Here is a 16,008-nt window from a genome sequence, read left to right on the forward strand (position 1 = left end):
CTCGCCGGGGTGATCTGTGGCGGTCGGCGGGGAAGTCCGTCGCGATAGTCGGGCGCCGTGCAGGGGCGAGACTATGTCGCGGTCGCGGCCCGGGTGGGCCGGCAGGGCCGGGAGTAACGGGACGTCGCCGCGGAGCTTCTTTCCCCGGACACAGTGCGGCCCGAGCGGAGGCCGCGGCGCCGCCCTCCGGTCCTGAGGAGGCCGCGCCGCCGGACCCCGCCCCGCCTTCCCACCCGCGCCGACGCGCACCGACTGGCCCGGCGCGGCCCGGCCCGGCTGAGCGCAGCAAGCAGGTAGGTGTCGCCTGCGCCGGCGCCGCCCGGGGCGCCGAACTACAGCCCCCAGCAGGCCGCGCGGCGAGTGCGCGCCCGGCCCACGGCCCGGCGCGTAGTGCGGCAGGCCCTCCGGGGGCCGGGCTCCCTCCGGGCCCCGGTGCGCTTGCGGAGGAGGGCGGAGGAGCCTCTGAGTTTCCCCTCTCTCGCGCCGGAAGGCAGCTTGCAGAAGAGGGAAGAGCGCGGCGTCCAGGCGACCGCAGGGCCTGAGCCCAGGGGTTCTGGTTCCTGACCGGGTGTGGGTTCTCACTATGGCCGAGGAGCCCAGCTGGAGAGGCACTGCAGGAGGCCTGTCCCTTCGCAGGCTCACAGTGACCCCCATGGTGGGTGGGCTCCTCCGTCGGGATGAGAGTGTTGAGAGAGAGACTAAACCAGCAGCCCCAGGGTGAGCAGCAGCCCCAGTGGGCCCCCATCCTGGCTCCAGAACTTGTATGAGGTGCAGGGGGTGTGGCCGAGCTGGGGCCTGGACTTGCCGCTCTCGGGTAACAGGATCTCATCGCCTCTCTTGCCAGTGCCAGGGCTTGGGAGCAGGCTGCGGGAGGGACCCAGCTTGTTTACAGCGGCTCCACTTACTGGGGAGGAGGGCTGACGGCTGAGCCGCGGGGCCCAGATACCCATGGACTGCCCCCCACCCTCAGGAAGCACTAGACCCTCAGAGCACAGGATCCCCTCCCCAAGGACATGAAGCTGTTGGAGAACTCGAGCTTCGAGGCCATCAACTCGCAGCTGACCGTGGAGACTGGAGATGCCCACATCATCGGCAGGTGAGGCCAGGGCTCTGGGGGCCGGTGTCTCAGAGGTCCCTCTGCCCTGGCCCTGAGTTCACCCTCGGGGTGGCATGCTCCATGGTCCCGCCTGCATCCCATAGGATTGAGAGCTACTCATGTAAGATGGCAGGAGACGACAAGCACATGTTCAAGCAGTTCTGCCAGGAGGGCCAGCCACACGTGTTAGAGGCACTGTCCCCGCCCCAGACCTCGGGCCTCAGCCCCAGCAGGTGAGCCAGGGCAGGGCCTGCCCACCTGGGGCTGTGGGGTGCGAGACAGTGCTAGGCTGATGCTTCTCTCTGTGCAGGCTGAGCAAGAGCCAAGGTGGTGAGGACGAGGGCCCCCTCAGCGACAAGTGCAGCCGCAAGACCCTCTTCTATTTGATCGCCACGCTCAATGAGTCCTTCCGGCCTGACTATGACTTCAGCACAGCCCGAAGCCACGAGTTCAGCCGGGAGCCCAGCCTCAGCTGGGTGAGGGTCGGGTGGGGGACGGGACCTGCAGCCCCACAGCTATCCCCACTGTCCTCCCCAACTTTTGGTGGCCCCTGGGCTCTGCCCAGTTCATGCCTGCTGTCCTGGGTCCTAGTCAGCCCCGACTGTGACCATCCTAGGTGGTGAATGCAGTTAACTGCAGTCTGTTTTCGGCTGTGCGAGAGGACTTCAAGGCCCTGAAACCACAACTGTGGAACGCAGTGGATGAGGAGATCTGTCTAGCCGAATGTGACATTTACAGGTGGGCTAGCATCCCCGCAGGTGGGCCCTGAGTGTGTGCAGCACTTGGGGCCTCACACTACCTCTTGCCCCACACTCCCCAGCTATAACCCAGACTTGGATTCAGACCCCTTTGGGGAGGATGGCAGCCTCTGGTCCTTCAACTACTTCTTCTACAACAAGCGGCTTAAGCGGATTGTCTTCTTCAGCTGCCGCTCCATCAGGTTGGCGCCTGTTTCTCTTCCCCAGCTCCCTGTTTGGCCCATGCACCGTTTCCCCAGCAGTACCCTCCTGACTTTGTCCTCCCTGGGGCCAGCAGCAGGCCAGGGGTAGGCAGTCCTAAGACCAGTCCCCGCCCCCCCTCAGTGGATCCACCTACACTCCCTCGGAGGCAGGCAATGAGCTGGACATGGAGCTGGGAGAGGAGGAGGAGGAAGAGGAAGAGAGCGGAAGTGGAGGCAGTGAGGGCGGACCCGAGGAGACTAGTGCCATGGAGGAGGACAGGTGTGTGATGGTTTCGGTGGCCTGGCTCCCTGGGTGGGCAGAACAGGGTTTGACCCCTTCTGCCTGGTCTCTTGGGTGTTGGCTCCTCAAGACTCGTGGTGTGCTGCCCTCTGCCTAGGGTCCCGGTGATCTGTATGTGAGGAGGAGCAGAGGCCCCAGCTTCACCCAGCTTCAACCAGTGCCTGGACCTGCCCACCTGAGGTGCCCCAGGGCCTCCCCAGCTGTTGGGGAGACCCTGGCGCTGCTGCAGCTACAGCACCGCCCAAGGCCACGCCCACCTAGCCCTCTGGCTCCAGCCTATCGCCGGTCACTCACCCCACAGGCTCCTGCTGCCGCAACTGTGGTTGGATTGGACAGTACAGCACAGGGCTTGGTGGGAATAGCCACTGCCCTGCCCAAACGAACTGACACAGGCAGGGACAGCTGGACCACAGAGTTTATTTTTGTATTTTGTACTGGATCAGGCCTGGGCCTGCACACTCCAGCCTGAAGGGCCCGAGACTCGGCAAGCTGGCCCCAGCGGTCATCCGTCCTGGGCTTGGGCTGGCCCCTGGCGCCCCCTGTACCCCCCACCTCGCCCGTTGGGCAGCGTGCACTGAGTGTCACTTTGCTGCAGCTCGTTTGTTTCCAATAAAAGTTTCTGTGACTTAGTGCGGACCTAGGTTCCGTGTGGCGTGGGAGGGTGGGACCTGCGTCGGGGGCGGGGCCTGCGGCGTCCAGTATCCTAGCAACGGTCGGGGGTTGGGGTGTGGTGTTGAGCGGCCTAGACCTACGGCTGCTGAAAGAGAAATGGATGGGTTGGGTGCAAGTAACCCCTTCTCAGTAGAAGGTGACAACCCGATTCTGGACCTGGACCTGTATGATGCTGACAGCAACGAAGATTTGGATCCAGGGCTGCTCAAGGAAAAGAATGGTGAGGTGGCCTGGCCTTGTCCCCTAGATGGCCCACCTGCAAGCAAGCCTCACTCAGGCGCAAGTTCTGTCCACGCAGAATGCAACACTCCCCGGGCAGTCCCCTAACCCGCAGGGCCCTCCAGAGGGCTCCTGGCTGGCTATGACCTCAATGGTTGGGGGCCCAAGGCCACACAGTGACGACGTGTCCACCACCGGCCCACAGACTCGTCATTCTCAGAGCCGGTCCCGCGGCTTTTGACCAGCAGCTCATGGTGGCAAAACCTGACCCTACGCGCCCGTGCCCGCCAGCTGTGGCTGCTCCTCCGTACAGGTCTCCACGACATCGTGGAAAAGGTGCGGCTCACCCGTGGCATCTGCCTTGAGGCCTCTTTCCTGGTTCGGCTCTTCCCCTGGGGGTCCCCAGCACAACCCCAGCCAAATCCTCCCTGCTCCCCTGGGTGGGTGCACTGCCTCCCCCCACTTCCCCCAAGTTGATTGCAGGCCTGTACATCCTGGCTTGCAGGAAAAGAGAGCGGAGCTGCACGTAGCACGCTTGACGCATGGGCTGGAGCCACTGCGCTGCCTGGAGGTGGCAGCTGGGCTGCACTCTGTGGCACAGGACCCGGTGGGCAGACGCTTCGTGGTGTTGGACGGCGCAGGCTGCCTGCACCTGCACAGAGAGGACGGCTGGGCCCACGAGAAGTTGCTGGCCCCTGTGGCACTCACAGGGCTGGTGGCAGTGCTGGGCCCGCTGGGCGCCGTGGGCCGCTTTGTGGGCTGGGGCCCCGCGGGGCTGGCCATACTCAGGCCTGACCTCAGCCTGCTGTGGCTGAGCCAGCTAGGAGGGGTGGGCAGGGCGCCAGGCCGCGAGCCCATCTGCTGTCTGCCGGTGCCCGACCTGGGCCTGCTGCTAGTGGCGGAGGCAGGCGGCGGCCTGGCGCTCTGGAAGTTCCATTCAGGGGGTCGCTGCCTGGTGCAGTGCAGGTCACCTCTGCAGCTACCACTAAGCTCCATGGGTGCGCTTGCACGTCTGGCTCTGGGGTCCCTGCCTCCCGACCACGTCCTGCGCTGCTTCGCTGCCTGCGGCTCAGCCGTGCTCACCTTTGATCTGCACACCTGGGCTCTCACAGATGTGCGCCAGGATCTACACAAAACGTGAGGCGGGTGGGGGGCCCAGGGACAGGGGGAACGTGAGGCGAGTCCTTGGTGGAATGCCTGTTGTAGCTGGGACACAGGCGCGCACACGAGGTGCTGAGTCCAACTGGCCTTCCCCCCGCTACTAGCACCATCTCTGACCTGGCATACTGTGGAGCGGCAGAGGCGATGGTGACGGCTTCCAGGGACAGCACTGTGAAGGTGTGGGAGTCTGACTGGCAGATCCGGATGGTGTTTGTGGGCCACACAGGTGTGCCATACCACGGTGGCTCTTGAGGCCCATTCTCTCTCCACCCTGTGTGCAGCTCTCTGCCTTAGAGAGCTCTGAGCTGTCCAGAATCTCCGCTGGCTCTGGCCACGCTTCTCTGCGCTGGCAGCAACCCGGGCTGACAGCTCCCCTTCCTTTAGTCCCTCGTGCTCCCGAGTGACCTGCGCCCCTCCCACAGGCCCCGTGACAGCTATAGCCGTGCTACCGAACACGTTCCTGGTGCTGTCGGCCTCACAGGACGGAACGCTGCGCACGTGGGACCTGCAGGCGGCGGCACAGGTGGGCGAGGTAGCGCTGTGTTGCTGGGGCCAGGACATGCCATCCAGGCGCGTGAACCGCCTGCTGGCGCCCGCAGGCCCCGGCTGGCCTGTGCTCTCTCTGCGCGCGAGCGGCTTGGAGCTGTGGCGCCTGCGCGAGCTCTACTCACCGTTGGCGCAGCTGTCTGCGCCGGTGCTCCACCTGCAGGTGGCACCGCCGCTGCTGGCACCCTCGCACCTGCCTCTGCCCACGCGCCTCGTGTGTGCGTGCGCCGACGGCTCGGTCTACCTGCTGTCCGTCGCGACCGGGCGCACCGTGAGCGCGCTGCTGCTGGAGCCCAATGACTGCGCGGCTGCCGTGGCCTACTGCCTGCCACGCGAAATGCTGTGGTTGCTGACACGCGCGGGACACCTGGTGTGTGCCAACGCGGCGCGCTGCCCCATGCGCGTGCTGCACCGTGTGTGTCCGCCACCTCCCCCAGCACCCAGGCCCTGCTGCCTGCACCTCTACAGCCACCTCACAGACCCCAGCAGTGCGTTTGCCAGCTGGGAGATTGTGCGCCAGCACGGGGGTGAGCTGTGCCGAAGCTACACAGCCTGGGCCTGGAAGGACAAGAACCGGTGGGTGCCAGAGCCAGCGAGGGCCAGATGTGGCAACAGGGCCCTCGCTAACAGGCTATTGTCACTCACAGGTACCTGCCGGTGGTGGGGCACACAGATGGTGCGCTTTCGGTGCTCGGGTGGTGCTCATCAAACACCGTCTTCCATACAGAAGCGCACAGCCCGGGCCCGGTCACTGCCATTGCGTCCACCTGGAACGGCGTCGTGTCCTCGGGTCAGTACCTCCCCACCCCCAATAGCCAGCCTGGGAACCCTTTCCCCCCGCAAAGGCCCAGCCCTGGCCCCCACCTCCACAGGCGGAGACTTGACAGTGAAGATGTGGCGTGTCTTCCCGTGTGCTGACGGGAGCCTGAGCCTGCTGCGCAGCTTCTCCTGCTGCCACCCGGCCGTGGTGCTCTGTGCACTTGGGGAGCGGGTCACCGTGGGCTTTGAGGACCCAGACAGCGCCACCTATGGCTTGGTACAGTTTGGCCCGGGCGACAGCCCACGCTGTGATCATCGGCCCCAGGATGACCCCATGGACCACATCACTGGTGAGGGGGCAGGGCAAAGGTGAAGCCCAGGCCACCATATGGTTCTGGTCCCTGACCCTGAGCCCCGGCCCCCAGGCCTGTGCTGCTGTCCAGCGCTCAAGCTGTGTGCCTGCTCCAGCCTGGACTGCACCATCCGCATCTGGACAGCGGAGAACCGCCTGCTGCGGTAGGCTGGGGCCAGGAGGGTGGGAGGGGCTGGGAGCCTGGGACAGCCAGCTGGGCTCTCCTACCTCTGCCTCACCAGAGCCCAGCAGCTGGACAGGGGAGAGAGGACCTTGCCCCTGCTGTTGCCTCAGTTCCTTGCTCTGCGGAGCAGGGCTGGACTCTTGCCCTGGACACCCCTCCAGGCTCCTGCAGCTGAATGGCCCCCCTCAGGCCTTGACCTTCTGTAGCAACAGTGGGGACCTGGTGCTGGCGCTGGGCTCCCGCCTCTGCCTGGTGTCCCACAGGCTGTATCTGCCCACATCCTACCTGGTTAAGGTGTGCAGTGAGCACAGGGTGGGCAGGGTGGGGCTGCTGTGGGCAGACGAGCCCCCAGGCCAGGGCTCTAGCCTCCTTTCTCCTGCTCAGAAGCTGTGCCGGAGAGTCCCTGATGTGGTAGATGACCCTCCGCTGCCGCTGACCAGCCAGGAGTCGCTGACCTCAGCCCAGCTGCAGCAGCTCGCCAACCTGCGTGGGGCAGCCAGCCTCAGGTCCGCCGGCAGGCCCACTGAGCTGTCCTGGAGGCCCCCACCCAGCTGCCTTGGGTCAGGGCCTCATGTGCCCAGCGTGAGGTCTCAGGGCTCCTGGGCCACCGCAAGCCTGTCCTGGCCCTGGCATCCCTACTCCTGGCTGTTGGCTGTGCTCTGCCAGGGGCCTGGCCACCCCCTGGGTCCTTGTCCCAGCCTCTGCTGATCCCACTGGTCATGCCACCCACTGTCCCATCTGTGCTCATCCCTGTCTGCAGCACAGCCTTGTCTTTCATCCATCGCCAGACAGCAGCGCCTCAGCAGCCAGTGTTGGAGGAGGTGGGGTGGGTCCTGACCCCCTTACCACCCCAATGCCCCAGCCTTGCCCTCTGCCCAGGCTCAGGCCACTCCCCTTTGGTCCCTGGGGCAGGCCTGTGGTTGTCTGGGCAGCACATGGCAAGGCTCAAGGAAGAATGGGCTGATCTCTGACCCCCACCCCAGGACTTGGAAGCTCTAGTTGCCCGGGACCGAGACCTTCGGCAGCTGAGACTGGGGCTGGTGGTCCCGGCGGCCCGGCCCCCACCCTCCTGGCAGCAGCGCCAGGTGGCCTTTGACAACTACCTGCGTCTGATCTACGGCCCTGGCCTGCTGGTGGGTGTGGGGCCTCCCCCAGCCCCAGCCCTGACCCCAGCCCCTCCCTTCGCCCTGGGCCTCTGGCACAGCCTATCTGCCCTGCCCCTCCTCCCAGGGCATGCATTCTGAAAGAGAGTCCCAGCAGTGGAGCACCGTGACCCTTGCAATGGAGAGAGAGACCTGGAATGCGTGCGCCCTGCCCAGAGCTGCCCCCAGTGTCAGGCAGGCTGGAGTCTGCACTGAAGCCCCAACAGCCCTGCCCCCACAGGGCCTAGGGGCCCTGAGCAAGTGCTTTGCTCGCCCTCCCCGAATCACCTTGCCCATCCCACCCACCCGCCGGAGGGTGCACAGCAGGGCATCCCAGGTGAGGCCTCCCACCCCTCCCAATCTTCCACCCTGACCTTGCGATCTCTGCCCCCCACCCTATGACTCCTCCTCCCATGCCTCAGCTGCTGGCCCATTCCTCCCTGAGCTGCGCCCTGGGCCTCAGTCTGGACCTGCAGCTGCAGTCGGAGCGGCTCCATGGGGAAAAGCCTGTGGCCCTGGACCCACCATCCTCCCACTTGCAGCACAGGGTGAGGGGCTCAGGCAGGTGGGTGCTGCCCACCCAAGGGCAGAGCTGCAAGGGCACGGGGTTCCATGCTCAGCTCTGAGCCACTGTCCTGTCCCCAGATCCCCCTGCTGCAGAAGAGGCGGCCCAAGGAGCTTCTCTCCAACCTCAGGGGCTTCTTTCCCGCCACTATTCAGTCCTACAAGGTGAGAGCCCCTTGGTCTCCCCAGAGGCACCTCTCTTCAGGGGCACCCTTCTTGTGCTCCCCATCTTCTCTGTGCTGCAAGCCTTTGTGTCCAAATCTGACCCGAGGGCCATGCCGACCTGCAGCCCTCCCCCGCCCCCGCCTGGCCCAGTTTTGATGCTACTGTTTTGTGTGTGCCCTGACTCCTTGCACTCTGGGAGCCGGCTGCCAGTCCAGGGACTCTCAGGGCAGACACTGGGCAAAGCCAGAGCCTCTGCCAGCTGGTCGGGTCTGCACAACCCCTCCCTAGTGAAAGTGCTGGGTGGGCAGGTCTCCTATGGCCTTTGTCTGGGAGACCAGAGTCCCCTCCCTTCAGGGGAGCAAATTCAGCGGGAGCTGGCCCCTTGCATCCACCACTTTCCCATACTCTCCCACCTCAGATGGCCAGACAGGCCTCAGCCCCTCCCCCAACACGTCTGGCCCTCTCACCTGCCCAGGTGGGTCACTGATCCTTCCAGCTGCTGCACCATCTACCCAAGCCCTCAACAGCCCCCTCTCCAAGCTCCTACCCCTGCCCCATGCTTCTTATAGACGTCCCTGCCCCAGGGCTGGGGGCTAAGGCCCGTGGAGAGCGTGTGGGGTGTCAGCGTTCCCCAGCGGCCAGCGTTGCCCAGCTATCCCTCCTCAGTTACCACAGTTGGTGGCTCACCAACTGCCCTTCCACCTGATTTCTGAAGTTTCTCTCTGCCTGTGTGTTGTGGGCAGGGAGTGTGAGCCCAGTTCAGCTCTTGGAGACCTGGCGGGCAGCGCTGGGCTGCTGGCCGGGGTGCTCTGCCAGGGCGGTCTCTGGGAGGGGGTGGAGTTCAGGCCCTCAGCCCACCCTGCCGTGCTCCACCTGCAGTACTTGCCGAAGCCCATCCACTTCCCCGGCTGCGTGCCCAACTCCGTGGTGCTGCAGCAGATGTGGCTGCCCCGGGAGGTCGGCCGCCTCGGAGTCCTCGCCCAGCTCACCAGCCGCCGCAGACTTAAGGCAAGGGGCAGGGCTCGGGGAGGGCTCTGCAGGAGGGCCCGAGTCCCCACAGAGTGCCAGCGGCGGCCACTCACGCGGTCCCCTCCGCAGCCACTCGAGAGCCAGGACAGCCTGTGGCTGCCGCGGGGCATCAGACGACACCGTGCCGAGTGGCAGCAGAAGCAGATCCAGTGGTTGGGGGACGAAGAGGAGGAGGAGGAAGAGCTGGATCTGGACTGGACCTCAGATTCCCTGAGCCCACAGAGACAGCGCGAGGAGTCCGAGGAGCCTGAGGAGCCCGAGGCTCAGGTAGGCGCCCCAGGCTGGGCTGCGGGGGAGGAGCGGGCGGGGAGAGGCAGGGCCTGCAGCTGTCCCCCCCACCCCCTGACCTCCCCAGAGCTCTGAGTACTTGACCGCGAAGCCCACGAGCTCCCGTGATGACGCTGCTGCCGGGACTGAGACCTCCTACCACCCCGGGGACGCCTACGGCCGCTCAATTTGGGAAGAGCGCTGCGGGCATCTGCCCAGCTTCCTGCAGTTTTTCGTCTGCCAGAACTGGTTCAAAAAGCTGTTCCCCATCTTCACTCTGGAGGTTTGGGGGAGTCTGGGAGGCCTGGGAAGCACAGGTGGGGAGATGGGGGTGGGGAGGCAGGAGCCAGGTGGGGGTGGGGCAGGGCCTCAGCATGCGGTCCCCGCAGGCATACCCTGAGGCGGGCACGGTGGAGGGCCTGGCCTCTCTGTTCGTGGACCTGCTGGAAGAGGCGTCCTGGGCAGACTGCGTGCATATCCTGCTCGCGCTGCTGCGGCTGCTGCCCGACCTGAGCAGAGACCTCTGCAGCCGGCTGCAGAGCATCCTCCTGCGCTTGCTCAATCTGGACCGGCCCCCCAGCCTCGAGGTGCACGCCTAGTCTTGCCCCGCCGGCCCCGCCCCGCCCGCGCCCCGGGCCTCCTGCGCCCATCACGCTACCCTCCTCTGCACTCAGGACGGGACACAGAAGCGGTTCGTGATGCTGGCGCTGCAGCTGCTCCTGGCCTGCTCCCTGGAGTCCCGTGAGGTGGTGCTGGAGCTCATGTCCTTCTTCCTCTACTCGCCAGCCTCCTGCCGGTGAGTCCTACTCTCTACCCCACCTCCCCGCCAGCGGGGGGAGGCCTCTGTATAAGCCACCCACACCTTTCCCAGGCCTGAGCTCAAGAAGCTGCTGGACGGGCTAGGCCTTCAGGACCCGCAGGGCTTCCTGTTCAAGGAGATGATGACCTGGGTCCAGGGCCGGGACCTCGACTCCAAGGCCACGCTGCGCAAATGCTGCTGCCAGAAGCTGGAGGAAATGATCTGGCAGCTGCAGGTCTGGGCCAGCAGGGGTGGGACGGGCCACCTGCCAGTGGAGCCTCTCGCCTTCTCACGAGGCTTTCCCCAAGTCCGGGGGAGGGGGGGAGAGCCAGGTGAGGCTGGCAGGCTCATCGCCTTGCTGTAGCTCTGTGCCTCGTCTGTCCTCCATGGGCCCCTCTCCCCCATCTCTTGAAATCTTCCTGCTCCTCCCAGGAAGGGAGTCTGCGGCCGGGTTCAGACTTGGATCCAGGGGCAACACCACTCCGACCTCCTTATTAGGGGAGGGGCAGCCTCTGCCTTGGGCCCGGGGCGGGGGCCTGGACTTGCCACCTCCTCCACACACGGAAATCTTGCGGCCTTCTGTAGCCAGGTTGTCAGAGATGCTGCCCAAAGTCTCTGAGACCTCCATTCTTCCCCTTCCTCCCAAGGAGGCCCTGTCACAGAGTTCGATGGTCTCTGGGGCACCCGTTCACATCTCCATGATACCCTCAGTTCACTCCTGGATGCCCTCACTGGTGGTCTCGCCCGGGGAGCCAAACTTGGCCGCCCCTGAGTCCCAGGGTCAGCACATGCTCTCACAGATACGCGTCTGTCAGACCAGACGTGCGCTGTCTGAGACACTGCTGCACTTCTGCTCTTTGCCTGGGGCCCACTTGCGCTCCTCGGTGCCGACTGCACTGCCCAACGAGCCACCACCACTGGAGCAGACGCACTGGTCACAGTCGCAGATGCTGGACCTGGGGCCAATCGATGCGCTCAACTTCTTCTGTGAGCAGCAGCAGGCACAGAGCTCCCTGCCCAAGGAGCCCGAGAGCCTGCGCCTGAGCCAGAGCCCGAGCCCAAGCCCGCACCCACTGGTGCCCAACACGGTAGTGCCACAGCCCCGGGATCACCGGTGAGTGGGCCTCAAGGCTGCTGGCTTAGGCTGGGACAGGGCCAGCGTGGGGCAGCTAAGGGGCAGGCTGAGCCAAACCCACCTTCTTACCCCCTAGGCACTACCCTATACTCCGGCTTCAGGAGGCCAAGGTCCAGGGGTCTCCAATGAGACTGAGGGGTGAGTGGGGACAGGGGTAGGATTAGACCCTGACCTCCACCTCAGCCCGGGTCCCATGGGGCATCAACCCTGCTCCAAGCCCTCACTGTCCTACTGGCCCCCAGGCCAGATGCTTTCCAGGCTCTGGGCGGGCCGCACCCTCGACAGCTCCCTCCGGATGCTGAAGCTGCCGCTGCCACGGGTGGAACTGCAGCCTTTCCCCCCGGGCTGGCCCAGGCCTGCCCGTCCACTGCCCCCACTGCTTCTGCAGCCCACCCTGCAGCGATACTTTCTGCCAGACGACACGGACCCTGACAGCTACAGCTGAGCTGGCTGGCGGCCTCGCCCGGCCCCATCCCCAGCCTCCCCTTCCCTCCAGCATGTAGTCGGGATGTGGCTCTCCAGCCGGTTGCTTACCCCTGGCCAAGGCCCAGGGCTGGAATAAAGTCCAGAGGCTGCAGTCAGCAAATTGGATGCCACTCCATCTTTGGCGGCTTCTGGGGTGGGCAGGGAGGTCCAGCTGGTGTGTCAGGAACCTGCCAGTGGCCAGTCACATGTGCAAGGCCGGAGCTGGGGGCATGGTGGGGGGGGGGGGCAGGATCTGGGGCGTGGTCACACGTGGTGGAGCAGCGTTCCTGGTGAGGTGGGCCTGTCTACCCAGAGGGGGACCCACAGCGTGGGCGCATCCCTGGTCAGGCACTCAGCTGGCATCCATCAGTCAATTACTGGGATCAAGACGGGAGGGGGCACTAATGGGCCAGCAAGTGGCCAGGTATGGAAGGGAGAGGGGAGGGTCTGGGTGCCACGGGGGTGGGCCGCAGTCATTTGATGCAGGTGAAACCAGGAGTCTACCGGCACTTTGTTGCCTTGAGGCTAGAAGGGAGAAGAATGGATGAAGGGGCCCCAAGAAGCAACAGAGGGGCAGCATCCTCTGGACCCTTCAACCTAAAGGTCGCCAGGAAACCGACCTTGTCTGTGAAGTGCAGGGTCTCAGAGGGCCTCGGCTTCCTTCTTAACTGCCAAGACTGCGAGGGGCACTGACCGCCCCCCTGGGGCCCAGGTGTGCGTTGGCTACGAGGACTGCTTTTGTGAAGTGCCCTTTGTACCCTTCTGTCGGGTTCCCTGAGCAGAGATTTCTTTCCTGTGAGTATTTTCAGCCTCTGACTTTAGAATTTTCTTCTCAATGGTCTTATGGTTATAATTAGTCTCCCACACCTTCCCCATCACCCCCAAACTGTGCAGAGGCTCTTGTTATGGGAGTGCCTAGTGGGTGGCTCTTTTCTAGGCCAAGGCGGGCCAGAAGTGCCAGGCCTGGAGAACTGGAAGATTTGACATTTTTATAAAAGGAACTGTGCGTGCTAAAACGAGTGTGAGGCCCATGGTAGTCTGCTTCTACTGGTGTTTCATGTTTTAAATTATAAAAGCTATAAGTGCTTTTAAAAATACAAATGTGAGAAAGTAAGGCAGGTTTAAACAGGTCAAAAAAGCCCAAAATCATAAAAGAAAACATTAATATATTTATTAATACATATTAACACAATTATTTTTAAATTAAGAAATCTATTAATCTAAATATACCATTAAGAGAGTAAAAAGTCCGGGCACAGAGTGGGAGGAGATATCTGTAATACATGTAACTAAAAATGGCTCATCTCCAAAATATATAAAGAACTTCTACAAATCAATAACAATTAAAAAGTCACACACCCCAATAGAAAAATGTATAAAAAGCTAGAATGGGATTTTCACTATAGAAGAAGTCAAAATAGCAAATATACATATATTTCCTCCACTTCCTAAATGTGTGACCTTAAGCAAATCACCTAAGTTCTCTAAGCCTCAGTGTCCCCACCTATGAACTGGGGGTAATAATGCTGACTCCTCATGGGGCTGCGGTGAGGATGAGATGAATTACAATGTCTAAAGCACTCAGGAATAGTGACGGGCACAGAGTGTGGAGACAGAAAACACAGCTGGACCCCTTCCTCACATCATTTGCAAGAGTAACTTTCAGATGATCGGAAGATTGGAATGTAGAAAATAAAACTATAAATATATCAGAAGGTAATTTAGAAAAGATATTAACTTTCTCAGAACACTCAGAAGGAAAAGATAGGCATATTTACTGATTTTTAAAAATTTTTATGGCATAAAATCAAAGACAAAACTCAAAGTGGATCATATATTTAAATGTAAAGCTATACAAATTTTAGAAGAAAACATAAGAAATCATCTGGACCTAGCAACTGATGAAGAGCTCTTAGACATGATGCCCAGGCACGGCATATGAAAGAAAAGAAATCAATAAATTGGACTTTATCAAATTTTAAAACATTTGCTCTGTGAAAGGCCTTGTTAACAGGATAAAAAGACAAGCTACAGACTGGGAGAAAATATCTGCAAATGACACATCCCAAGGACACATGTCTAGAATATATAAATGACTTTCAAAATTAACTGTAAACACCAAACAATCCCATTAGAAAATGGGCAAAAGAAACAGACATTTCACCAAAGAGAAGATGCAGATGGCAAATGAGCACATGAAAAGATGCTCCACATCATTAGGCATTAGGGAAATGCAAATTAAGAAAGGCTAAAATACGGGCCTGCCCCGTGGCATAGCGGTTGGGTGCTCCAACTCCGCTGCTGGCGGCCCGGGTTCGGATCCCGGGCGAGCACTGATGCACCGCTTGTTGGGCCATGCTGTGGTGGCGTCCCATGTGGAGTGGAGGAAGATGGGCACAGATGTTAGCCCAAGGCCGGTCTTCCTCAGCAAAAAGAGGAGGATTGGCATGGATGTTAGCTCAGGGCTGCTCTTCCTCACACACACAAAAATAATAATAATAATAATTAATTAATTTAAAAGAATGGCTAAAATAAAAAAAGGTGACACCACCATAGGCTGGAGAGGATGTGGAGCAAACGTGTCTCCACGCATTGCTGGTGGGAATGTAGAATGGTCCACTCTGGAAAAGGATTTGGCAGTTTCTTGAAAACTAAACATGCCACTACCTATGACTCAGCAATTGTACTACTGGGCATTTGTCGCAGAGAAATGAAGACTTACGTCCACACAAAAACGTGTCCACCAATGTCCAGAGCAGCTTTATGTGTAATAGCCAAAAACCGGAAGTGACACAGAGGTCCTTAAACAGGTGAATGCTTAAGCCAACTGTGGCACATCCACACCACAGAATACTCCTCAGCAATAAAAACGAACAAATTATCGATACATGCAACTACCGGGATGAATCTCCAGAGAATCATGCTGAGTGAAAAAAGCCAGTCTCACAAGATCACATACTGTATGATTCCATGTATATCACATTGCTGAAGTGACAAAACTATAGAGATGAACAGATTAGTGGTTGCTGGGGGTTAAGGATGGGAGCAGGAGAAGGCACAACACAGGGAGGTCTTTGTGGTGTTGAAACTGTTCTCTATGTTGACTGGTTCCAAGAATCTACACAGGAGATGAAATGGCATAAAACTACACACACACCTTGGTTTTGCCACTGTATCATAGCTACATAAGATGTGACCATTGAGGTACCTAGAGTAGGCAAATTTATAGAAACAGAAAGTAGATTAGAGGCCACTAGGGGGTGGGGGGAGGGGGATGGAAAATTAATGCTTAAAAGTTACAGTGTTTTGGTTTGGGGTGATGAAAAAGTTTTGGAAATATATAGTGGTGATGGTTGCACAACATTGAGTGTAATTAATGCCACTAACTGTACACTTAAAAATGGTTAAAATGGCCAATTTTGTTATATGTATTTTACTATCATTTAAAAAAAATAATAATGTAAGATACCAAGAGCCATTGAATTTAAGTGGGTGATTTGTATGGTATATGGATTATATCTCAATAAAGCTATTTTAAAAAACACACAGGAGCCTCCTTGAAGGGGCTTCCACTAGCCAAATTGAGGACAATTTGAGGATCAAAAACAGTGAGACTAAAGTATTATATTTCCTTGAGAAAAATAGGAATCCATGAGTCCTGGCTGACATAAATAAATAGGTAAAGAGAAAGCTTTTCTTCCTACAATACATGATGAAATTCGAAAATCACCATTTGGGGGCCGGCCCGGTGGCATACTGGTTAAGTTCGTTAAGTTCGTGTGTTTCCCTTTGGTGGCCGGGGGTTCACTGGTTCAGATCCTGGGCAAGGACCTATTCACCGCTCGTCAAGCCATGCTGAGGCGGGGTCCCACATAGAAGAGCTACAACTCTACAACTATGATACATAACTGTGTACTGCGACTTCGGGGAGAAAAAAGAAAAAGAGGAAGGTTGGCAACAGATGTTAGCACAAGGTCAATCTTCCTCAGAAAAATAAATAAAAAAAAAAAGAAAAAGAAAATCACCATTTGGCAACTATCATAGTAATAATTAATTCAGAGAAAAAAACAATACATGCAAAAACTAGTGATTGAAAGGTGGATGACAAATGGGATATTTACAGTCTCAAAGTATCTCTCCTAAAATATTTATTAACTACAAAGAGAAAAAGAGTAACCCGACAGTGAAGAAGCCTGGGCAACTCCACCTTAA

At 59.6% G+C, this 16,008-nt stretch overlaps 2 protein-coding genes across 4 annotated transcripts; both read left to right on the forward strand.

The window, feature by feature from the left end:
- Window positions 1-144: 144 nt before the first annotated feature.
- Window positions 145-2,966, forward strand: MAF1 (MAF1 homolog, negative regulator of RNA polymerase III). Of its 3 annotated transcripts, XM_058565149.1 has the most exons (9): window positions 145-293; window positions 637-717; window positions 971-1,096; window positions 1,201-1,329; window positions 1,407-1,572; window positions 1,713-1,834; window positions 1,917-2,036; window positions 2,179-2,316; window positions 2,435-2,966. In XM_058565149.1, exons 3-9 carry the CDS (start codon window positions 1,014-1,016, stop codon window positions 2,454-2,456), a joined length of 780 nt encoding a protein of 259 aa, XP_058421132.1. In that variant the 5' UTR covers window positions 145-293; window positions 637-717; window positions 971-1,013; the 3' UTR covers window positions 2,457-2,966. The 3 variants fall into 3 exon arrangements, with proteins under 3 accessions (XP_058421132.1, XP_058421131.1, XP_058421133.1); XM_058565148.1 differs by lacking the exon at window positions 637-717; XM_058565150.1 differs by lacking the exons at window positions 637-717; window positions 2,179-2,316.
- A 79-nt stretch (window positions 2,967-3,045) lies between these two features.
- On the forward strand, window positions 3,046-12,007 carry WDR97 (WD repeat domain 97). Its single transcript, XM_058565151.1, is given in 24 exon segments — window positions 3,046-3,229; window positions 3,434-3,564; window positions 3,734-4,365; window positions 4,494-4,615; window positions 4,812-5,511; window positions 5,583-5,725; window positions 5,808-6,044; window positions 6,120-6,210; window positions 6,392-6,524; window positions 6,615-6,736; window positions 6,991-7,051; window positions 7,214-7,363; window positions 7,461-7,727; window positions 7,729-7,920; window positions 8,018-8,101; window positions 8,981-9,109; window positions 9,200-9,397; window positions 9,486-9,680; window positions 9,787-9,984; window positions 10,072-10,193; window positions 10,269-10,431; window positions 10,844-11,310; window positions 11,408-11,469; window positions 11,574-12,007. Coding segments are annotated over 24 exon segments (4,926 nt in total). The 5' UTR covers window positions 3,046-3,105; the 3' UTR covers window positions 11,777-12,007.
- Window positions 12,008-16,008: the final 4,001 nt, after the last annotated feature.

Source organism: Diceros bicornis, chromosome 21 (genome assembly GCF_020826845.1).
Source record: "Diceros bicornis minor isolate mBicDic1 chromosome 21, mDicBic1.mat.cur, whole genome shotgun sequence".
In the NCBI taxonomy this organism is placed as follows: domain Eukaryota; kingdom Metazoa; phylum Chordata; class Mammalia; order Perissodactyla; family Rhinocerotidae; genus Diceros; species Diceros bicornis.